General features: G+C 36.3%; 1 protein-coding gene across 2 annotated transcripts; it reads left to right on the top strand.

Moving 5' to 3' along the window:
- The first annotated feature begins 9 nt into the window (after nucleotides 1–9).
- Nucleotides 10–24,964, top strand: LOC131827110 (glutamate-rich protein 2-like). Of its 2 annotated transcripts, XM_059167065.1 has the most exons (6): nucleotides 10–147; nucleotides 3,063–3,169; nucleotides 3,694–3,881; nucleotides 17,735–17,792; nucleotides 24,029–24,100; nucleotides 24,768–24,964. In XM_059167065.1, the coding sequence occupies exons 2-6, from the start codon at nucleotides 3,094–3,096 to the stop codon at nucleotides 24,887–24,889; spliced, it is 516 nt and encodes a 171-aa protein (XP_059023048.1). In that variant the 5' UTR covers nucleotides 10–147; nucleotides 3,063–3,093; the 3' UTR covers nucleotides 24,890–24,964. The 2 variants fall into 2 exon arrangements, with proteins under 2 accessions (XP_059023048.1, XP_059023049.1); XM_059167066.1 differs by lacking the exons at nucleotides 10–147; nucleotides 3,063–3,169 and adding an exon at nucleotides 702–800.

The following is a 24,964-nucleotide window of genomic DNA, read 5'->3' as shown; positions in this document are numbered from 1 at the left end:
AGGAAGTCTCTTCAAAAAATATTGAAAATACAGCTCCTTTAAAGAACACTGAAAATAGAGCATCTTCAAAGAGTATTGAAAATAAAGATACAGAAATGAACCTACAGTCTAAGCTACGGTCATCTTCCTGTTTAAAGGAAAGCACAGGTGATAACATTTGTTTTGTGTGAGTAAATGTAGCTTTTTATTGAGGCCTCCTCCGTGACCTTTGGGATATTGATATTCTATAGGTCTGGAGCAGGTCATAGGAACCAGTAATTTTTGAAATTCATGTACCACATGATTCTGATATGCAGTTGGGTGTGGAATCCATGGTATACATTATAAAAAATGATAATGATGAAGTATTAAATTTTCAAATGAACTAAAACACTTGTGAAAGCATTAAGTTCCATTCATCCAACATGGTTTATTGAGTCCCAGGACTGTTTTAGAAGCTGTGGATACAATAGTTCACAATAGGCAACTTTATGAAGTTCACATTCTAGTGGGAGGTAGTCAACTATTAAAAATAAATAATACTAAAAAATAAGACAATGACACATTGTGGTAGGTGCTATAATATAAATAATTGGCACCTGGGGGAGGACTATCTTAACTCTAGGGATCCGGAAATTTCCCTTGATGCTCAGCATTTGTGAATTGAAGGAGACCCTGTTATGTCACATAAAGTCCTTAATTCCTTATTATGACCTTCCCCTGATGACATCAGTGTGATGAGTCTGTGAGCAGGCTGGGTACCCACCAGAAGATCAGGGTGGCTGTGAGCTGAATGGAGACTGTAAATGAAACAGAAGCAGGTAGATGTCCTAAAGAGCCTAGCCATTCTAGGAAGGACTGGTGACCCTTTCCAGGGTAGCATATTTTGGTTTAGTCAGGAGTTTGCTTTAGAGTGGGGAATTTTTATCAGCTTTTCCTTTCCTCCTTTCTTTTTCTTTGTTTCTTTCTTTTCTTTTCTTTTCCTTTTTTTTTTTTTTTTTTTGGCCTGCATTTTCTTAACATTGTCCTCTCTCAAGCTCTCCTGGATTTCTTCATTTTCTTTCTAACAAGTGTCTCTACATGATTTGGAGTAGCCAATGGCCAAACTCCCATGTCACAAGACTTGTGTACACTCAAAATCTTACATGAAAGCAAGGTATCATGCAAGTTCTGTTTGAAACTGAAAGACATCGGGAGAGCCAGAGGAATTGACAAGCTCACTCAGTAGTCTTTCCCAAAGAGAGAATTTTAGGAAACACACACATTTTTTTCCTATTAATTCGTTTAATGGAACTGTATATCCTTATGCATCAGGAAAAGGTAAGACACGGTTAGGAATATGAACTCAAGCCAAACCGACTGCCAGATCTGCCACTTAATTAGTGTGTGAAGTCAGGTAGGTTATTTAACCGCTCTGTCCCTCAGTTTCATCTGTGAACAGAGTGACAATAGTATATACCTCATTGAGATGCTGAGAGAATTAAATGAGTTGATATATGTAATGTTCAGAAGAGTAATGGTATATAATGTTTGTTAGGATTATTGTATGTTATTTTTATTCATACATGTATCAGTTTCATGGATGGTAATATTATGACCTGATAAAATTTGTATGTTAAAGTAGATTCAAGGAAAAATATTGAGTAAATAGTTTAGGTGATACTCATATGGCAAAGTGAATGAAGATAGTGTAAGAATTATACTATTGGAAAATGTTCTAATAGATTGTATCATGGAGATTTTACTTTTTTTTTAAGGATTTTATTTATTTATTTGACAGAGATCACAAGTAGGCAGAGAGACAAATGGGGTTTGGGGCCGGGGGAAGGGGGGGGGAGGCAAACAGGCTCCCTGCTGAGCAGAGAGCCCAATGCGGGCTCCATCCCAGGACCCTGAGATCATGACCAGAGCCGAAGGCAGAGGCTTAAACCCACTGAGCTACCCAAGCGCCCTGAGATTTTACTTCTTAAATATTTCTCTAAGTTCCCCCTCCTCTCCATCCCTATTTTACCAGTGCCCTATCATTAATCATCTCTCTCACCTGGACTTTTTAAAGAAACCTCTGACTTCTCTTCTTGCTCTTTTTTTTTTTTTTTTGGTCTCCCCTCAACTATACTTTCCACCCTGCTAGCCAAGTGTTCCTTCAGAAATGCAGAATTGAGGATGCCTGGGTGGCTCAGTGGGTTAAGCCTCTGCCTTCAGCTCAGGTCATGATCTCAGGGTCCTGGGATTGAGCCCCGCAGAGCAGGGAGCCTGCTTGCCCCTCTCTCTCTGCCTCTCTGCCTACTTGTGGTCTCTGTCTGTCAAATAAATAAATAAAATCTTAAAAAAAAAATGCAGAATTGGGGGCACCTGGGTGGCTCAGTTGTTAAGCATCTGCCTTCACCTCAGGTCATGATCCCATGATCCTGGGATCAAGCCCCACATCGGGCTCCTTGCTCAGCAGGAAGCCTGCTTCTTCCTCTTCCACTCCTGCCTGTTGTTCCCTCTCTCTCTCGCTGTATCTCTCTGTCAAATAAGTAAATAAAACCTATTAAAAAAAATAGAAAAAATACTTTAATAAAAAAAAGAAATGTGGAATTGATCATACTTGTTTTCCTACTCAAAATTCTTTATTAGTAACCCCTTTATTCTTAGAATATGGTCCTAACTCCAGGGTTCCTGGTCTACAAAACCCCATGATCTACCTACCTTTCCAGACACATCTGTCACCATTGCAGTTTCAACCTTGACCCCTAAGTAGCGTCAAAGTGCTTTGTCAATGCCACACACATTCTTGTTTCTGTGTTGCCTCGTGTTGTCCTCTCCCCTTGGAAAAACTGATCTGCTCGGACTGGACGATTCTTGACCACTGTCCAGAGTGGCATGGGGTCCTCCTTTCTGCTATCATTTACCTAGTACATGTCTGTCACTGTACTTCTATACTGTTTTATACTTATCCTTTATGTTTCTGACTCCCCAGTTAGAGTATGAATGAGTACCTGAGGTCAAGAACTGTTCATTTTTGAGTTCTTGTGACTCCACCTAGTGTAGAGCACTGGATGGGTAGTCATTGGTGCTTATTTTTATTTTTCGGTATCCAGGTGTCTGAGCAGTGACCTGACCTGCCTAAGAATGATTTACTCTTCAGCCTCTCCAGTCTTATTTTATTCTCCAAGGCTTTATTTCATATTTACCTTCCTATGTGAAGGTAATGTATTTCTGGAACTATGTTATAATATTATGTATTATATATATTATAATGTACATCATACTATATATTATATTATATATAATGGGCTTTGTATTATTATATAATAATAACGTATAATGTACATTATAATATATAATAATTTATAAAGTAAATTATAATATATATAACATATAATACAAATGTATTTCTGGAGATAGAATAGCATTAATTTATTTTTCCTTGAAATCATCATTTTTTATAAACAAATTGTTTTCTGTATATTAAAATTTTAAGCACCAAAAAACACTCAGATTAATTCAGCATTATTGGTTTGGGTTTTTTCCTCATGGCAGTTTTACTGCCTTTTTTGGAAATGGAAATCACATAAGATCATTGTGGTACCATTTAGTCATGAAAAATATAAACTACAGGAGACCATATAGTTAACATGTACATTTGTTACATTTTAATTTAGGAGTAACCATTTTTAATTTTTGAACTTTTCAATATTTATTGATTAAATTATGTATATTCTATCTTAGGTCAATTGGTTAAAGATACAGTCCTTGCAGAGCAGGAGAAAAATAATGAACATTGCCTTCAGGATATTGATGATAAGTTGTCTGAATCAACGGACGATGATGGTGAAGGTGATACCAATGATGAAGATAATGATGAAGACGGTAACCCTAGTAAGGATACTCATGCCCCATTAGAATTAATGGCAGAAGTAAGTTTAACTTGTGCATTGTAATTTAAGAAACTTAATATTAAAATTACTAAATAGTATATAGCCTTGAAGATTTAAAAAATAATAGAGATCCTTGCCCATATACAGATGCTTACCTAGCTTCTCATCTCTCTTACTGCCTTCATGAAGTTAGAGGTGAGAGAAGATTCTGTAAGTGGCTTACAGTATTCTGGTAAAGGCAGAAACAGGAATAAAAGAAGTTTTGGTATAAAACTCTGCAAGGACTGCTTTGAGGAATGCTTGCTACATTAACTAGGAACCATGCTAGTTTGGAGGGATATTTAGAGATAAATAAGAAAGATAAGTCTTTACCCTTGAGAACTAACAAGTATATATTATGTATATAGTACAATTTTATAAACAATGAAATGTGTGCTAGCAGAAGTATTTATGAGGTTCCCTGGGCATAGGGAGGGTTAAATGACTAATTGAGAATAGAAGTAGGAGAAACGGAATAAAGGAAGGATTTTTAGAAGAGACGTGGAGTCTCTTCCTCCTGAAGGAAGAGGGAAGCTTAGGAATTCATCTGGTAGAATGGAGAAGGCCTTCCTGGCATAGGAAACAATATTTACAAAGACACTGAAGCCTGAAACATCATGTGCAAAAGCTGTACATAAACATTTCCTGATAATTCTATGGAGAACAAAACAGTTTTACCCCACTTGTATCACAGTCTAATTAACATTATAGAACTTCACGTATATTGTAAGAACTTTATAACTCCCCCTTCTTATCCTTTATATTATTGTCATACATTTTACTTCCATGTATATTATAAGCCCTATAATACATTGTTATTATTTTTAGTTTTAGTTGTCACTATTTCTAGTTTTAGTTGTCAATATTTTAAAAAGTTTTTTTAATTGGAAAATATCTTTTTTGGAACACATTTCTGGTTTCTCCATAGCTTTCTGTTGATCTGAATTTTCACCTGATATTATTTTCCTTTTACCTGAAAAACTTGCTATAGTATTTTTTTATAATGCAGTTCTTCCAGCAGTGAATACTGTTAGCTTTTTGTTTGTCTGAAAAAGTCTTAATTTTATCTTCATTTTTAAAGCATGCATGAGCTAGAGATTTATAAGTTACCAGGTAGTTTTCAGTACAGATGGTCCCTGACTTATAATGGTTCAACTTAGAATTTTTTCACAATTATGTGAAAATGATACGTATTCAGTAAAAGTTTTAAATTTGAATTTTCATTTCTTTCTCAGCTAGTGATGTGTGGTGTGATTACTCTCTCATGATGCTGGGCAGCTGCAACTCCCTGCCAGCCAATCCATCATGAGGATATGTTTATATCCTGATACACTACAATCATTATGTTTTTCACTTTTAGTACAGTATTCAGTAAGTTACATGAAATACTCAATACTTTAGTATAAAATAGGTTTTGATAGATGATTTTGCCCTATGATTTTGCCTAGGCTAATATAAGTGGTCTGAGCATGTTTAAGGTAAGCTAGGCTAAGCTATAATGTTTGGTGGATTAAGTGTATTAAATGCATTTTTTTTTAAGATTTCATTTACTCATTTGACAGTGAGACACAGCAAGAGAAGGAACACAAGCAGGGGAAGTGGGAGAGGGAGACACAGGCCCCCCACAGAGACCCCCCCCTTGATGCGGGGCTTGATCCCAGGACCCTGGGATCATGATCTGAGCTAAAGGCAGACACTTAATGACTGAGCCACCCAGGTGCACCTTAAATGCATTTTCAACTTATTTCAATTTATGAGCGTTTATTGGGCTATAACCCCATTGTAAATTGAGGAAGATCTGTACTTTGAAAGACTGCTTCATTTGTCAGTTTGTGTCATTTCAAACAAGATGTCTGCTTTACTGCTTTTGTCCAACTGTATATATCTTTTTCTCAGACTTTAATAAAATTTTTTTTCTTTTGTATTGTTATTTTTGGCAATTTATGATGTACCTTGATGTGGTATTCTTCATGTTGTTTCTGTTCATTGAGATCCTTGTATCAATGAGTTTATAGTTTACACCAGATTAGGAAAATGTTCAGTTATTAAGTCTTTAAATAATTTTTTTGAACTCTTCTCTCCCTTTCTTCTTCTGAGCTACAAGTTACATGTATGTTAGATCACCCAGTGTTGCCCCAAACGTCACTGATGTCACTTTTTTGTTTGTTTTATCTATATATTTCATTTTAGAAATTTCTCTAAATTTCTTTGGAAAGTTCCAATCTTTTCTTTGTAATTATAATCTGCCATTTAATCCCAACCTCCCAGCCTTTCTCTCTCCCTTTTTCTCTCTCCATGTGTATATATAAAATGCACATATTTTATCATCTCTACAAGTTTTATTTAAATATTTTATATCTATTTTCATCATGTTCATATTTTACTTTTGAGTATATGACATATTTGTAATGACATATTTTTAAGACATTAATAATGACATATATTAACATGCTTCTCAGCTGTGCTATCATTTTTGTAATTTTTAATCCTGGGTCAGTTTCTATCGATTAAGTTTTCTCCAGTATATGGGTCATATTTTTCTGCATCTTTGCATGTCTGGTAATTTTTTTACTGAACCCTAGACATTATAAATTTTATGCTCTTTGATATAAGTTTTGTTGTTTTCCTTCAAATAGTTTTGGATTCTTGAACTGGGTCATAGTTGAGTTTCTTGGAATCAGGTTTCTTTTAGAGTCTTGCTTTTTATGCTTTGTTGGGAGGGTTCAGAGCAGCCTTTACATTATAAGGGAGACTACTAAGGCAATGCCCTAATGAGGACTCTGCCCATTGATCTGTGTATTAAAATGACCTTCCACTCTGGCTGGAGAAAACATGACCTCTGTTCAGCCCTGTGTGAGATTCTTTGGTTGTTCTACCTGCTCATCCAGCAGTTCTTTTTCTAGCCTCAGATCATTTCTGCATACTCATATGCAGATGAATTCCAGCCAAAGCCTCAAAAAGATACCTCTGCAGATTGTTGGAGCTGCTTAAAATATAATATTGGCCTTTCTGAACTTCAGACTGTCTTATTTCAACTCAGATCACTGGTCTCTGGAATGCTGCCTGCCTGTGCTGTTACCTGAAGACAGCCCACAGCTGTAAACTGAGGCAATCATAGGACCCATCTGTTTCCCTTCTCGCAGATCACTCTCCTGTGACAGCTGCTGTCAATTACTGAAAACTCTTGTTTCATATATTTTGTACAATTTTCTGGTTGTTTTAGGAAGGAAAGTAAATCTGGTCTCCGTTAACTTCATCATGGCTAGGTGCCTCAATTAGGGTTTTAGCATAAAGAAAAATACTGATGTGCTTGGTGCTTTTTTTTTTTTTTTAAAGATTTTGTATTTATTTGACAGAAGGGGAGCAGGAGCACATAAAGGGGGAACAGTAGACGGAGAGGGAGAAGCAGCCTCCCTGCTGAGTAGGGAGCCTGATGCGGGGCTCTATCCCAGGACTCTGGGATCATGACCTGAGCCCAAGGCAGTTGATTAACCAACCAACTGGGCCTTCCAGGTGCCCCTGTGCTTGCCTTTTTATATAATTTAACCCAAATGCTAGCCATGGAATCATATAAAGAAATCAGATACATTTGTTATATTTTCCTCCTAAAATAAAGCATATAGAGAGAATAAAGAATAAGGCATAAAGAATAAAGCATATAGAGAGAGTTTTGAAACTTCCTTAATATTATAAGTTGCTTTTAACAAGGGAGAAAAAAGTTGATGCCAGGTATTGGAAAGATTTTACTTAAGCACATTTCCTTTGAATGAACATCTAAATCATTCATGAATCATAGAGCATTCAAATTCTATTTGCCATCACCAAACAACTCTTTGGAGTTGTTCATTTTATTTCTATTTTCTTTTTGACATTTAATTATAAAAGTAATCCATGACTTCATTTCAGACAAATATCCAGACAATATGAGATTGCTCATTGTCATATCTTGGGCTATACCTGTGCTTAAGCTCTTCTCTTTTCAGAATGCATCCCTTTTTAATTTTCTCAACTTATAATTTTTTATTTTTTTTATAAAGATTTATTTATTTGAGAGTGAGAGAGTTGGGGGAAGGGCAGAGGGGGAGACAGAGAGAATCTCATGCAGACTCTGCTGACCGTGGAGCCTGACACAGGACTCGGTTTCAGGACCCATGAAATCTTGACCTGAGCTGAAATCAAGAGATGGACCCATAACAGACTGAGCCACCCAAGCACCCCTCAATTTTTTATTTTGAAAATTATCAAGCCTATAGAAAACTTGAAAAATTAGACACAAACCAAGAAACAAACTGTTAACTATAGAGAATAAACTGAAGATTACAGAGGGGCGGTTGGAGGGGTATGGGTGAAAGAGATGATGGGGATTAAGGAGTGCACTTGTGATGAGCAGTAGGTGATGTATGGAATTGGTGAATCACTATGTTATATACCTGAAACTAATTAAACACTGTATATTGTCTATACCAGAATTAAAAAAAAATAAAAGTGGTTAACAACTAAAAACATGAATTTTCGTGGAATCCTGATTGGAAAAAAAAATCTAGCTATAGAACCATTTTAAAGACAAATTGGGAATTCCCAATTTAAATGTAATATTTTATTACAAAATTATGGTTAATTTTCTTAGATGTGGTAAGGATATGATGTTACAGTGAAGCATAAACTTAGGACACCCATGCTGGAATATTTAAGGGCAAAGTTTTATGGTGTTTGCAACTTACTTTCTAATGTTTCTTTGAAAAATATATATATATGTAGGCTATATCTATACCTTATCTATCAAAAGAGAGATAAAGCAAATGCAGCACAGTGTTAAGCAGCACTGAATCTAGGTAAGATGTGTACATATATTCATTGTTACAATCTTTCAATTTTTTTTTGTCATGGTAAGTGTATTCTTTAATCCATAATATTCCATCATATATATAATATGTTATATTATTATATATGATAACATATAGTATTATAGATTATATTTTATTATTACATTATAATATAATATATTATTATATATATTCCATTCTTTAGCCATTTTTCTATCAATGAACACTTGGGGCTGCATCTGTAATTTGGCTATTGTAAATAATGCTGCAATAAACATAGGGGTGCATGCATCCCTTTGAATTAGTGTTTTTGTGCTTTGCGGGCAAATACCCAGTAGTGCAATTCCTGGATCATAGGGTAGTTCTTTTTTTAACTTTTTGAGGAACCTCTGTACTGTTTTCCAGTGGCGGCATCAGTTTGCATTCCCACCAACAGTGCAGGAGGATTCCTTTCTCTACATATACTTGCTGTTTCTTGTGTTTTTATTTTATCATTCCAACAGGTCTGAGGTGATATCTTATTATAGTTTTGATTTGCAGTTTGTATTATCAGGGGATGATGAGTGATATTGAGCATCTTTTCGTGTATCTCTTGGTCATCTAAAGGTCTCCTTGGGAGAAATGTTTGTTCATGTCCTACCCATTTTTAATTGGATTATTTGTTTTTTGGGTGTTGAGTTGTGTAAGTTCTTTATAGATTTTGGATACTAACCCTTGATCAGATTTGTCATTTGCATATATCTTCTTCTAATCAGCAGATTACCTTTTAATTTTGTTGATTGCTTCCTTTTCTGCACAGAAGCTTTTTATTTGGATGTAGTCCCAGTAGTTTATTTTTGCTTTTGTTTCCCTTTCTTCACGAGACGTATCTAGAAAAATGTTGCTATGGCTGATGTTAGAGACATTATTGCTTGTGTTCTGTTCTAGGATTTTTATGGTTTCAGGCCTCATATTTAGGTCTTTAATCTATTTTGAGTTTATTTTTGTGTATGGTGTAAGAAAGTGGTCCAGTTTCATTCTTTTGCATGTTTCTGACCAGTTTTCCCAGTGCCATTTGTTGAAGACTGTCTTTTTCCCGTTGGCTATTCTTTCCCGCTTTGTTGAGGATTCATTGAACATATAATTGTGGACTTAGTTCCTGGCTTTGTATTCTATTCTGTTAATCTATTTGTCTATTTTTGTGCCAGTTCCATACTGTTTTGATTTCTATAGCTTTGTAATATAATTTGAAGTCTGGAATTGTGATACCTCCAGCTCTGTTTTTCTTTTTCAAGATTGCTTTGGCTATTTGGGATATTTTGTGGTTCCATACAACTTTTAGGATTGTTTGTTCTAGTTCTGTGAAAAGTGTTTTTGATATGTTGATACATATCATTAAATGTGATTGCATTACATTAGATTGCATTAAATGTGTAGATTGCTTTGGGTAGTATGGACAGTTTAATAGTATTTTTTCTTCCAATCCATGACCATGGAATGTCTTTCCACTTCTTTGCATTGTCTTCAATTTCTTTCATCAGTGTTTTGTAGTTTTCCGAGTATATGTCTTTTACCTCTTGGGTTAGGTTTATTGCTATTATCTTATTATTTTTGGTGCAATTATAAAAGAGATTGTTCTCTTAATTTCTCTTTCTGCTGCCTCATTGTTAGTGTATAGAAGGGCAACAGATTTCTGCACATTGGTTTTGTATCCTGTGACTTTACTAAATTCATTTATCAGTCCTAGCAGTTTTTTTGGTGGAGCCTTTTGGGTTTTCTACATCTAGTATAATGTCATCTGCGAGTAAAGTTTTACTTCTTCCTTAACTGATTTGGATGCCTTTTATTTCTTTTTGTTGTCTGATTGCTGTGGCTAGGACTTCCAGTACTATGTTGAATAAAAGTGGAAAGAGCTGACATTTTTGTCTTGTTCTTGTCCTTAAGGGAAAAGCTTTCAATTTTTCCCCATTGAGGATGATGTTAGCTGTGGATTTTCATATATAGCCTTTATTATGTTGAGGTATATTCTCTCTAAACCTAGTTTGTTTGGGGGGCTTTTATCATGAATGGATGTTATACTTTATCAAATGCTTTTTCTGCATCCATTGAAATGGTCATATAGTTTTTATCCTTTCTCTTTTTGATGTATCACATTGATTTACAAATATTAGACCACATCCTGGGAATAAATACCACTTGATAGTGGTGATAGCTTTGTTAATGCCTTCTTGGATTTGGTTTGCTAGTATTTTATTAAGGATTTTTGCATCTATGTTCATCAGAGGTATTGGTGCTTGCTCGCCCATGTACTCTCTCTCTCTCTCTCTCTCTCTCTCTTTTTGTGGTGTCTTTTTCTGGTTTGGGTATCAGAGTAATGCTGGCTTCCTAGAGTGAATTTGAAAGTTTTCCTTCTTCTTGTACTTTTTAGAATAGTTTGAGAAGAACAGGTGTTAACTCTAAATGTTTGGTAGAATTAGCCAGCAAAGCCTCTCATCTTGGATTTTTGTTTGTTTGGAGTTTTTTGATTACTGATTCAATTTCATTGCTGGCACTCAGTCTATTCAGATTTTCTATTTCTTCCTGCTTCAGTTTTGGTAGGTTATATGTTTCCAGAAATTTATCCATTTCTTCTTGGTTGTCTGATTTGTTGACATAAAATGTTTTATAACATTCATTATAATACTTTGTATTTCTGTGGTATTGGTTGTTATTTCTCTTTTCTCATTTCTGATTTGTTTATTTGAGCACTCTCTCTTTCTTTTTTTATGACTCTGGCTAGAGGTTTATAAATTTTGTTACTCTTTTCAAAGAACCAGCTCCTGGTTTCATTGATCTCTGTTCTATTGGGTTTTTTGCTTTGTTTTGTTTTAGTTTCTATATCATTTGTGCTCAGTCTTTATCATTTCCTTCCTCCTGCTACTTTTGGGTTTTGTTTGTTGTTCTTTTTCTAGCTCCTTTACATGTAAGTTTAGGTTGTGTATTTGAGATTTTTCTTGCTTCTTGAGGTAGACCTCTATTGTATAAACTTGCCTCTTAGAACTGCTTCTGCTGCATCACAAAAGTTTTGGATTGTTGTGTTTTCATTCTTGTTTGTTTCTATGTACTTTTTGATTTCTTTGATTTCTTGTTTGACCTGTTCATTATTTAGCAGCATGTTGTCTGACTTCCATGTATCTGTGGATTTTCCAGATTTTATCTTATGGTTGATTTCTAGACATAGAGTTGTGGTCAGAAAAGATTCATGGTATGATTTGATATTTTTGTTAAAGCTTGTTTTGGCATAATATGTGATCTATTCTGGAGAATGTTCCATGTGTACTTGAAAAGAATGTATAGTCTGTTGTTTAGGATGGAATGTTATGAATATATCCATTAAATCCATCTGGCCCAGTGTGTCTTTCAAAGCCACTGTTTCCAGGTGAACCATGAGAGACTATGGACTCTGAAAAACAATCTGAGGGTTTTGAAGGGGAGGGGGTGGGAGGTTGGGGAAACCAGGTGGTAGGTATTAGAGAGGGCATGGATTGCATGGAATACTGGGTGTGGTGCAAAAACAATGAATACTGTTACACTGAAAAAAATAAATAAATTTTTTTAAAAAGAGTAACAACTACAAAAGAAAAAAAAAACAAAGCCACTGTTTCCTTGTTGATTTTCTGTTTGGATGATCTGTACATTGATGTAAGTGGGGTGTTAAAGTCTCCTACGTCCCCTACTATAATTGTATTACTGTTGATTAGTTTCTTTATATTTGTTATTAACTGTTTTATATATTTGGGTACTCCACGTTGGGTACATAAACATTTACAATTGTTATTATCTTCTTGTTGGATTGTCCCCTTTTTATTAAAAAGTGTCTGTCTTTGTCTCTTGTTTGTCTGATAAGGTCTAGTTGTCCAATATAAGTATTGCTACCCTGGCCTTTTGTTGTTACTGTTGTTGACATCCATTTACATGATGAATCTTTCTCCATCCCTTCACTTTCAATTTGAGGGTGTCTTTAGGTCTGAAATGAGTCTCTTGTAGGCAGCATATAGATGAGTTTGTTTTTTAATCTACTCTGTCACCCTGTGTCTTTTTATTGGAGTGCTTTGTCCATTTCCATTCAAAGTAATTATTGATATGTATTTATTGCCATTTTGTTACTAGTTTTATGGTTGTTTTTATAGTTTTTGCTGATCCTTCTCTTGCTCTCTTTCTTTATTGACTTTCTTTAATGATATACTTACACTCCTTTTCCTTTATTCTTTGCCTATCTATTAGTGATTTTTGATTTATGGTAACTATTAGATTTATTTATAACATCTTCTGAATATAGCAGTCTATATTAAGTTGATGGTCACTTAAGTTTGAATCCATTATTTACTCCTCTCCTCACCATGTTTTAGGTATATGGTGTCATATTTTACATCCTTCCGTTTTGTGAATCCCTGGACTGATTTTTTATAGAAATATTTAATTTTACTGCTTCTGTGTTTCCTACTTTCATACTCTCACTTATGATCTTTCCACTCAAAGAGTTCCTCTTAATATTTCTTGTAGGGCTGATTTAGTGGTCTTGAACTCCTTCAGTTTTTGTTTGTCTTAGAAACTCTTCTCTCATTCTATTCTTCATGATAGCCTTGCTCTGGATAAAGTATTCTTTGCAGTGAGTTTTCCCCATTCGGCACTTTGAGTATATCGTGCCACTTTCTTCTGGCCTACCTAAATTTCTGCTGAAAAATCTATGGATAGCCTTACGGGGTTTCCCTATGTAACTGTCTTCTTTTCTCTTGCTGCTTCAAAAAAAACCTTTTTATCACTACTTTTTGCCATTTTGACTACTTTGTGTCTTGGTGTGGCTCTCCTTTGGTTGATTTTAATAGGGGAGGTCTCTGTGCCTCCTGGATCTAGGTATCTGTTTTCTTCTCTAGATTAGGGAAATTTTTTAGCTATTATTTCTTCAAGTAAAATTTCTGCCCCTTTTCTCTTTCTTCTTCTGGGATCCCTGTAATGTGAATGTCATTATACTTGATCGAGTGACTGATTTCTCTAAGTCTATTTTCATTTTACACGGTCCTTTTTTTTCCTCATTTGTTCAGCTTAATTACTTTCCATTACTCTGTCTTCTGGTTCATTAATTCATTCCTCTGCTTAGTCCAGCATGCTATTTATTCCACCAAGTGTATTTTTTTTTAAGATTTTATTTATTTATTTGACAGACAGAGATCACAAGTAGGCAGAGAGAGAGAGAGGAGGAAGCAGGCTCTCTGCTCAGCAATGTGGGGCTCGATTCCAGGACCCTGGGATCATGACTGGAGCCGAAGGCAGAGGCTTTAACCCATTGAGCCACCCAGGTGCCCAGACCAAGTATATTTTTAATTTCATTTATTATGTTCTTTATCTCTGATTCATTCGTTATTATCTCTGTGTTAAAGATCTCACTGATGTCTTCCACTCTTTTCTCAAGTCCAGTATCTTTATGATAATTCTTTATATTCTCTATCAGACATATTACTTATATCTGTTTCACTGAGGTCTTTTGCCGTGATTTTGTCCTATTCTTTCATTTGTTACATATTCCTCTGTCTCCTCATTTTGCGTAACTCTCTGTGTCTTTCTTTGTGTTAGGAACATCAGCTACAGTCCCTTGCTCTTGAAAGTAGTGGGCGGGATGTGCACTTTTAACTAGGTGGCACTGGCCCTCCTCCATGGGGGATGAACAGCCACCGTGGATATAGGGCTGGCTGGCTGCTCCACAAAGCACACATGGGCAGGGGGTGCTGTTTTAACAAAGGTGCACAGGTCCTCCATGAGAGGTCAGGAGAGGCAGTGTTGGCAAGGTTTGCAGAGGTTTTCTGGAGGAGGGCATCTGCAGCACCAGCACTAAGTGCAAGCCTGGCTGCAGGGGGGATGTGGTGTAAGTTAGGTAGAGAATGCCACTGCTGTGCCAGTTCCCACAGGTGGTTGTGTGTTCATGATGGGGTTGGGAGGTAATGGAGCCTGCCAGCTCCTTTGTTCCTGGAGACGTTCCTCAGCAAACTCTCAGCTCCTTAACTCACTCTCCCTCCCATAAGCCCCAGGTGCCTTTCAAACTGCTATTTCCAAGCTGTATTTCTGCAGGCTCTTTGCTCTGCTCTCTCTTTAATGGTAAGGGCTCAACTTCCTCTTGCCCTCTGGGCCCTCCCAGAGTCAAGCCTGCTGATTTTTAAAGTTCCAGGCTTTAAGTCCCAATGGTTGTAAGCACTCACAGAACTCAACCTCTCCGTCAAAGCTAAATGCTGTGGGGATTCCTCTTCCCCTTCCAGGCTCCCCCATGTGATAATCTGTTTCTCATCCCTCTTCATACCCATATCTCCCTTGGCTACCTCCCTCCAGTGTTCAGATCCATTGAGTTTAGGTTCCCACTGAGTCCTTGCCCTCTCTATCCTGGTCGATGTGGCCTCTTCTCTACATCTAATTGTGGAGTTTTTTTTTGCCAGTCTTTGGGTCATTATATGTGTTTTTGCAGGTATGAGTGTTATCTAGTTGTATCTGTGGGATGAAGTAGTTTAGGGTCCTCCTACTCTGCCATCTTCCCTGAAATTCCTAACTCTTTATTTTAAATGTCACAAATAATTTCAAACCAATTTTTTTAAACCTTTCTTCTCATTTTAGCTTGACTTTGAAGTTTTAAGCAATTCTCATGAAAGTCTTCAGACAAATATCCATTGCATGAATTTAATTTCACTGCATTTTGACTGTTAAGAGGAATTTTATGTATATTTTTGTTAACACAACAACAACAAAATAGGTCAATGCAAAAGACACTTTGAAAATGATTCCATTTTCCTTATCATTTTCTGAGGCTAGTACTGTTAATATAATGTTTCATTAAATAGACTAGATCTTAGCTGATATTGAGAAATTCTTGTTAACTTTGTTAGGTGTAATAGCCATAGTGTCATTGGGTTTTTAATTTAAAGTGAAATGAGATGATATCTGTAAAAGGCTTTGAAATAATTTGGCAAAATAATAATAAATAATCTAGGCAAAGTGGGAAAAAGAGTATGTAGTGATATTGATAAAATCAGATTGACAAAATATTAATTTTTGAAGGTGAGAATTGGGGCCACGTACTACTTTTACTATTTTTTCTAATTCTGTGTATATTTAAGTTTTCTGTAAAGATTTAAACATAAACAAAATGATTTAAACATAAACAAGATAAAATAAGCATAAGCACAAACAAAATAAGGACATAAACATAAACACAACATAAACATAAAAAAATAAAAACATAAACCATAGCTGTATATTATGCTGGTCACATTCTCTGATTATGATCAATTAAACTACACATTGAAAACAAAAATAACTACAATAACAAAGCAAAACTACTTAAAACTAAAAGATATTCTTCCAGATGATACTTGAATTAAAAAATCAAAACTAAACACACAAACTATTTAGAAAACAGTTGGGGTGCCTGGGTGGCTCAGTCATTAAGTGTCTGCCTTTGACTCCTGTTGTGACCCCAGGGTCCTGAGATTGAGTCCCGCATCAGGTTTCCTGGTCAGCAGGGAGACTGCTTCTCCCTTCCCCTAACCCCTGCTTCTGCTCTCTCGCTCACTCACTCTGACAAATAAATAAAAATTTTAAAATAAAATACTATTAAAAAGGTAAAATAAAGGAGAAATGATAACAAATGAACTAAATATTAATGCCAGAAATGGCATTAATGCCATTAATGCCAGAAATATTAAAGCTAAAAAAGGAACAAAATAAACATAATGTAAATAAGATAAATAATTAAAATTCAAAGTAAAAACCAAATTAATGTATCTGTTTAAGAGCAGGATATTTGAAAAAAGAAGAATATAGATAAACCACAAGGTATCATAATTAAAATGGAAGGAAATCACAAATAGGAGTAAAAATGGACAGATCTTAACCTTAGACAAAAAGAGATTTAAAAATGTAGAATTCTGTATAATGAGTTTAATGGAGCACTAATTAATATGACAATAAGTGGGGATTGTGGTGAAGTAATGGCTTGTAGAAAAATCTTCAGAAGAATTCTGTTTACATTAGAAAAATGTAAATAATCTAATACTCAAGGAAGAAATCAAGAAAACTGGTAAAGAACTTCTTAAAATGGTGCCTGGGTAAATATTACATGTCTGGAAATGTGTGGGAAGTGTCCTTTCTCATACTTCATGCCCCTGTCTCTTGCCCAGTAAGTCTACCATACCTGCCAGTGTTCAGAATAAATCTCACAAAAGCAACCACTATCATCCAAGTATAGGGTCATTTTTTTTAATGGAAGCAGTCTAAAAAAGTTAAACTAGATTAATAACCTATAGCCTAAGTTAAAAAAAAATGTAAGAGTGTTTAATTTTATGGGGAGAAAATTAGCATGATATGTGGTTTATTTTTAAAAGTTACCTAATAATGCTAATTTTTGTAAATATGTGTTCATTGATGGAAAAATACTAAAACGATACATATGAAGATGGTAAAAATAAACATCTCTGGATGGTAGAAATATAAATGTTTTTTAATTGGGGACAGAATGTGTTTATTTAGTTTTTAAATTTCCTACATACAAAAATACGTACTACTTTGTAACAATAAAAATAGTAAAACAAAAATCGGACAGTAAAAGAGCTGCAAAATATTAAATATACATCACTGTAAATTTTTTTTCTTTTACTAAATACTGTCATGTAATTATGGATGAAGTTGACAAATAAAAGTTGTGTCTGAACCAAAGGGATATTTAAGTGATAGATGTCTTTACTATCTCTGCCAGTTGAATCAACCTATGTATTCTCAAATTGTTAAGTAGTATATATGTAGTATGACTGCAGCAACATGGAGGTATCGTACTTGTTCCCTGTGGCCTTGCCATGGGAAATCCTTAAATATTCTTGGATTGATTGATTGATTATAGATTCACTCCTGGAAAAACCTATAAATGTTAAAAGCCAAATAGTTCATCATTAATGGAATATTTTTTAGGGAGTTTATAATTGACATTTAAATTCTCTCTGGAAGTACTTATCTGAAGAATTTCTTAATGTTTTCTAGTTCCTGAGAGCAGAAATGGGCCAAGACTACCATTTGGCAAAAAAATTATGTCAGATGAGTAAGTACAAAATACTTGTGTTTTCTAATGCTTTTTGTTTCTAAATGCATTCCATAATGTGTAAGATGGCCTGATTATTGTAGCCTGGTGAATTCCTTGATAGTGTCTCAGTGATTCCTTATTAGTAAGTTGATTGGTATAAAGACTAATTTAGACTTCTAGAATAACTTTGAGTGGAATAAACTAACAAAAACTAATCATCACTGGAAAATAAGTCAAAATCTTTACCTTCATGATACTAGGTTAGTATCTTTATGCCTTTAGTTTCAAAGAAGTGTCAGAGAGTGCAGCAAACCTTACTTAACATGCATTTAGTCCACAAATATTTGAGTGCCTACATGTGCCAGGCACTGTTTTAGGCACCGGAAATATAGCAGTCAATAAGATAATCTCATGTTTATATCTAGTCCAGCAGATAACAAATTCATACATAATTAACATGTCATAAATGAGAGGTACCATGGGAAAAAATAAAGTAGGGAAGAAAAGTACTAGAAAGAGGCAAAGCAGTTTTGAGTAAGATGGTCCGGGAAGACAGGACACATAGTAAATATGCTGAGATGTGAGTGTGCTTGAGGAGGAACAGCAAGGAGGACTATGTAACCAGCATAGAATATGCAAGGGGAAGTGTGACAGGAGATGAGGTCAGAGAGGTAATAGTTTGGAGGTTCTGTAGGTTGCATAGTACCTTTTCACAAGTTAAGGACTTTGGCTTTTTCTCCGAGCAAGGTGGGAAATCACTAGACACTTTTCAAGTAGAGGAATGATCTGCTCTACCTTATTTTTCCTTCTTTCATTGGTTTTTAGTGATTTGACTGATGTATCTTACACTTAGCTCTTGTTTTTCCATTTCTTTTTATTTCTATACTTCATTTTGGGATTTTTCTGTTGACCTACCTGTTTTTGAGTTAACCTATCCTGTCTTCTGCTGTGTTCAGTCTGCTGTTTAAACTATCCAGTAGTAATCGGTTAAGCGGCTGCATTTGGCTCAGGTCATGATCCCAGCGTCCACAGATGGAGCCCCGTGTCAGGCTCTCTGCTCAGCAGGGAGCCTGCTTTTCCCTCTGCCTCTGTTGCTCCCCTTGCTTGTGCTCTCTCTCACTCTTTATCTCTCTCTCAAATAAATAAATAAATAAATAAATGGTTTTTTTAAAGTAATAAACTACCCAGTAAGTTCTTAATTTCAAAGTTTTTAATTTCCAATTTTAGAAAGTCCACTTAATGATTTTGAAAGATTCCTGCTCTTTTGAAATCCAGTCTTTTTAACTATTTTACCCATTTTTCTATATTAGTCAAATGACTTTGAAAGAACAAATGGCAACTCTACAATTAAACTTCATTGATAATAGGACTCAAAATATTAACTAGTGTTAGACCTAAGCCTTACAGTAAAAAGTCCTTGAGTGAAAACTCAGTATTAGGATTGTGAGGACCTGCTCTCCCTTGCCTCACGCAGACTCTCCACTGTGGATACAGTACTTCTTAAATCATTGGCTAATTTTTAAAAGGGGTTTCTTGAATGCTTTAACATGAATTTTTTTTTATCCAAAATAATTTGCCTTGTATAATCCTTTCAAGCACTTTGACCCTTAGAGCCATCAAATAGATATCCTGATTAAAACTATTTTGGGGTGGTACATAAGCATAGAATTTCTGATCAGAAGGAATCCTTCAAGAGAATAGTGTCCAGTTGTCTATTTTTATAAATAATGAAGCAGAAGCAGAGAGAGGATAAGCAGCTTGTTCAACTCTTCAGGGAACTAGTGGCACAGCCAGAATCAGAACTCAAGCTGCTGCCTCCCATAGCACCTTTCCTCTCTGAGGACTGCAGTAGAAGTGGGTGAGTCTGTAGCTTTCCCCCTCAGTTCTCAGAGTCTCTTGTGGAGTCTAGTGATGGAAAAATTTATATATATTTCCATATCCACCAATCACTTTAGAAAGCCTCTAGTTGAAGCTTACAAAATATATGCCCTGATATCACCACATTGGTTTTGGTTGTTGGCCTGCAGTACGCTACAGGAAATAGTAGTTGCTCAATAAAATGCTTATTGACTGGACTCGAATCCATGAACACACATTAAGTGCCAGGTCAGTGGGGATGAAAAAGTTCAAGTTGATCTATCCTAGTGGGTTTATGTCCCTGTAAAACATGTCTCTTCCTTCTTCCCTTCCTTCCTTCCAACAACTATCCATCAAGCACCAGCTCTGTACCAGACATTATGCTGGGAGCTGGAGAGGAAACAGGAATCATAGCACACATGCTCTAAACCATTTTGCGGTTGACATTAACTATGGTTTGCTTTGGTATTTTACTCCTACTGGTTCATCCAGAAACACTAGTCACTCTTTTCTGTCAGTATCAAATAGCAGTGCCTCAGACTAAGGATCAGACTACAGGAAAGGAGGTGTGGAGAGCCCTAAGACAGACCCCATGATCCAGGGAGCCAGTTGGAAAAGAACACTGTTCCCTAGAGGAAGAGGGAATTACTAGAAACTTGGGCAGAGAGGCCCAGAGATGGGAGTAGGGGGTGGGTGCATGAAAAATAGAATTGACTACCCCTGAGGCAGATTCTAGCCAGTGGTATGAAATTAGGGAGACCCCGGATTAACAATGTCAAACAAGTTCAAGAAAGAACAGAGAATTGGGGCTCCTGAGTGGCTTTCTCCTTGATCATCTCCTTTCGGCTCAGGTCATGGTCCCAGAATCCTGGGATTAAGCCCGGCTCCTCCTCAGGCTCCCTGCTCAGCGTGGAGCCTGCTTCTCCCTCTCCCTCTGCCTGCAGCTCCCCCTGCTTATGCACTCTTTCTGTCTGTCAAATAAGACCTTAAAAAAAGAAAAAAAAGAAAGAAAAAAGAAAAAGAACAGAGAGATGGAGACATTCTAGAAAGTACTAGTTTGATGCTAAAAGGAAACACTTGGCTGAGGACTGCCCGAAGTTGTTCTCTATATTCAGAACAATAGACAAAATTAATTTTTTTGTCTAGGATGGACCCCAGAATATTGTATATGTAAGTGACTACAGTATATTGTTTTGTCTTCTTTTTCCATCTCCTAGCTCTTTTACCAGACATTTCCCTTTTTCTCTATATTTATGTATATAAACAAATTATTTACATATTTATGTATTTGTATATGTATGTATTGAGCACCTACTAATAATGGGAGCATTCTTAAATACCTTGTTTAATTCTTAAAACAGTTCTATGAGGCAGATACTTATGAACCCCACTTTACAGATGAGAAAACTGAGTCTTAGTGAGGAGTACTAATTCACAAGTCACAACTACTAAGAGATAGAGTTAGGATTAGATCCTCGGTCTGGCTTTGAAAGCCTCTGATATCCTACTATATTTCCATTTCCTCATTTGGTTAATAAACTTATATTTCTGGTAGAGGAGGCAGGGATTTGGAAAGGGGGTACTTTTTTGGGTCACTCAGGCTTAAAATGGCTCCTGTGGTCAACTAATATATTTTCTTTATATCTAAGGGAATTGATTTATATAAAATAATGCATCCTTGTCCCTTCTGAAATGTTTTATAAACTCATTTTCTGAATAAAGCCACTGGTTGCTAGTATGTTTTCCAATCACAGTAAAGTCATGTATATCTCCATTGGTCCATTGGGCTTCAGGGCTTCTCTCCTGGCATTCCACGTGCTTGTGGTTTTTTTCCTTTGTCCTGATTTAAAAAAACAAAAAGCAAAAAACAAAACAAACATACTGCATCCCTCCAAGAAATTTTTTTGTCAGTGAAGGCTTGAATTTTATCTGTTTTCCACACACAATATTTCCTCAGCCGTTTTCCTGCTGTGTGGTGCAGAACTGATACCCAAGCCATATGCCATTTCTTGCCAGGCATTGGAGGCATCCTGGAAAAGTGGTTTTTAAATTATACTGAAAGTCAAGTGTCCCAAGTACTTTTCTTAGTTCAGCTCATGATTGACTATGAGATTTTGTGCCAATTTTGTTTATTGGTCTCTTTACCTGAAAGAAGGGAACCTGAAGCTCACTTTCCTCAGGGCACAGCAGTACTGCTCACAGACAGCCCAACGTTTCACACACAAAAATCGTTTAGGCCTGGAAGACCTACTTCATTAATTATATTGTAAGTATATAAAATAATGGCCTCAAAGCCAAAATGTTTCTCATCACTTTGGTCTAACACAAATACAGATAGATGTATCTTCAGAAGGATAAATACAATGAAGTTTGTTTTCTTTCTTTCTTTATCTCTCTCTTTTCCTTCCTACCTTTCAAGATTTTATTTATCCATTTGTCAGAGAGAGCACAGGCAGAGGGAGAAGCAGGCTCCCTCCTGAGCAAGGAGCTGGATGCAGGACCTGATCCCAGGACCCTAGGATCATGACCTGAGCTGTAGGCAAAGGCTTAACCCAATGAGCCACCCAGACATCTCATCTTTCTTTTTTTGAGTAAAATAAATCATTTTTTCCTATTAACCTAGAGTATAATTTTATCTAGGCATGAAAGGACTGCTTTCTACTATGCACTATTCCATTTTTTAATGTTTTAAGGGCTCCAGCTCTGTGTCATGCACTCTCATAGGCATGCCACGGTGAACAAGACCAATGTTCTGTCTAGCCTAGAAGAGCCTCCAATCTGAGGGACTTAGACCCCTATGAACAGCAGAATCCCCCAGCTCCTGCCCGGGCTCTTTAGCCAGAAGGAAACATTCACTGAATGTTTAGGAAGGAGCCAAGCCTTTATCTAGATCCAAAACCATTTCCAGAAAACTTATGATAACCAGCAGTATCTGGGCACACACAGATGAACCAAGGACTGGACTAAGTACTTTATCTACATTATCTCATTGATTCATCAAACAGCCTTAAGTTGTCAAGGAGAGCCAACTAGACAGTGGCAGCACTAGGATTCACATCTGACAGTCTTTCTGCAGGGCCCATACTGGGATCTGCTTATGGGCTCAGGATGGGAACAGCTCCTAGGACACTACCTGAATATGCTAGAGGCTTTTCTTACCCTTTTCTTACCCTTTTCTTACCCTTTTACAAACCCTACTAGCTTGTGAAAGACTAAGAATTTTTTATTCATCACCTAGAATACATACACTTCTGGGCTGTTTCAAAGCAGATACCTTTCCCTCACTTTGAAAATTGACATTTGCCAGTGGTTTTTGTTAAACCATAAGAGTAGCTGATCTCATACTCCAGTTTCATGGAATAATCCTAATTCCAACATGAAATTTTCTAAACTAAATAAGATTTCTTATTAAGTGTTCCATCAAAAAGGATTCCATGGGAATAATAAGTTGGGGAAACCACATTCTCCACTTTATAAGATTCATAATAGTTATGAACATATTAATGGTTCTGTAAAATCCTGCCGTTGCTCCTACTGTAAACTTTCCATGATTAACCTCCTTTGACCTAGTTTCCCAAATATGTATTAATATCTTAAGAACCTAGTATCTCAAGGGGCGAGTTGGAGAAACTGCTCTGAAAAAAGGCTCGGAGCAAGATTTAGACTGCTAATGATAAGCATATTTTAGTCCAACTTAAAATGAACTGAAAGATACTTTTATTAGAAACCTTAAAAGGTGTCTAAATACCTACAGGATCTTAAAAGCAGTTTCTGAGCAGGCGCACAGTCATGCTAACCTAGATCAATGGTAAAGTTATGTAGGTAGATTAAGAGAGAACCTGGTTTGGTGTGTCAGAATGAAAGCCATATGGGATGATGTCCTAGGAGCACCAGAGCCTAGATGAACCATCCACGTTTGTCTTACTGTTAGCCAGGTGAATGGCACACTTGATGTTTCAGTGCCCCCTGGGGGCCATTAAGATATTACATGGGAGTCACAACATTAAGTGGATAAAGCAGAATTATGAATACTCTTCAAGGCGTACAGTCATCTTATTAGTGAAGTCTCCACATTTTGCCTGATATGTCCCTTCTTTGGCTATAGTCAAAAAACACTTTGTCTACAAGGCATGTGAGGAAAGCCTCATGTGATGGAGATTGCATTTTTGAGACAGGAGGTAGAAAATATAATGAGAATTCTTTCTCTTACAATGCAGCTATGATAAGTAGAGCATTTCCTCTATTTGCACTTAGGTATTCCTGCGGAATAATTGTTGGTATTTAATGCTTTGTGCATGTTCACTTACTCTGATTGACAGCTCCAGTCTCACTCTGAGGAGCCTGTTTGCTGAAATACTTTGAAGATTATTAACAAATGTTCTGTTGTTTATTTTCAGTCCTAATCTATGAACCAGAAAATCCTGAGGCCAAGGAGTTTTTCTCACTTATTGAAGAAATGTTGCTGATGGGTAAATTTTAAAAACTGAAGTTCCTTCTTTCTCAGAGAGCTATGAGCAGTCACTATTTAAAAACCCATCATCCCAGGGAATTGGTGAAGCACACCCTCAGGAAGTGGTTAAGAAAAGGCTAACTATTGTCTTGGGATAGTTTAATGAACCTTTGTGAGTGGTCCTTTGTGAGTGGTCCTTTGTGAGTGGTCCAGGTAACTTCCCTTCCCCCCTTGTGGGGTAGAACTGCCCAAGTCAAGCGGGCTCCCTGGTCACCAGGCATCAGGCACTGGCAGAGTCCTCACAAGCAACAGCACATGCGAACTGCTGCACAAGTTAGAGGAGCTATCCCACAATTCCAAGGAAAACCAATACCCTCTAAATTACCCTACATCTCACTCCTATTCTATTTAATTAAGAATTATGGTGACAATAGTAAAAAAAAATCGTATAGACCTATGTTTTAAATTTATTCTAAATCCATAAACATCTTTATACCAGTAAGACTATATTCTTCTTCGTACCACTACCTACTTTGACCCTACATCCAGTCAGCAAAGTTCATCTCAGTCCTCATGCTCCAAAGACAGATATTTCTTAGTAGAGGGAGAAGCAAGGAGAGTTAAGATTTTTCAAAGAGTAGTAATGTCAGGAACATTTTAAGCAATTCTCTTCCTTTCCATGGCAGAGAAATCTCAGAATCCTGAGGAAGATGATGAAGATAGTGAAGAAGACAGCAGCGGTGAGAGTGAAGGAGAAAGCAGTGAGGAGCTAAGTGAAGAAAGCTCCAACGAATGTGAAGACGGGTGATGAAAGTTGCTGCTGTGGTTCAGTCTTCATGTATTTTCGTTACCGACTACCAAACAAATATAAAGGACAAAGCTG

This window comes from Mustela lutreola, chromosome 3 (genome assembly GCF_030435805.1).
Source record: "Mustela lutreola isolate mMusLut2 chromosome 3, mMusLut2.pri, whole genome shotgun sequence".
NCBI lineage: Eukaryota > Metazoa > Chordata > Mammalia > Carnivora > Mustelidae > Mustela > Mustela lutreola.
Note: the sequence above shows the minus strand (reverse complement) of the source record. Positions and strands in the feature narration are given on the sequence as shown.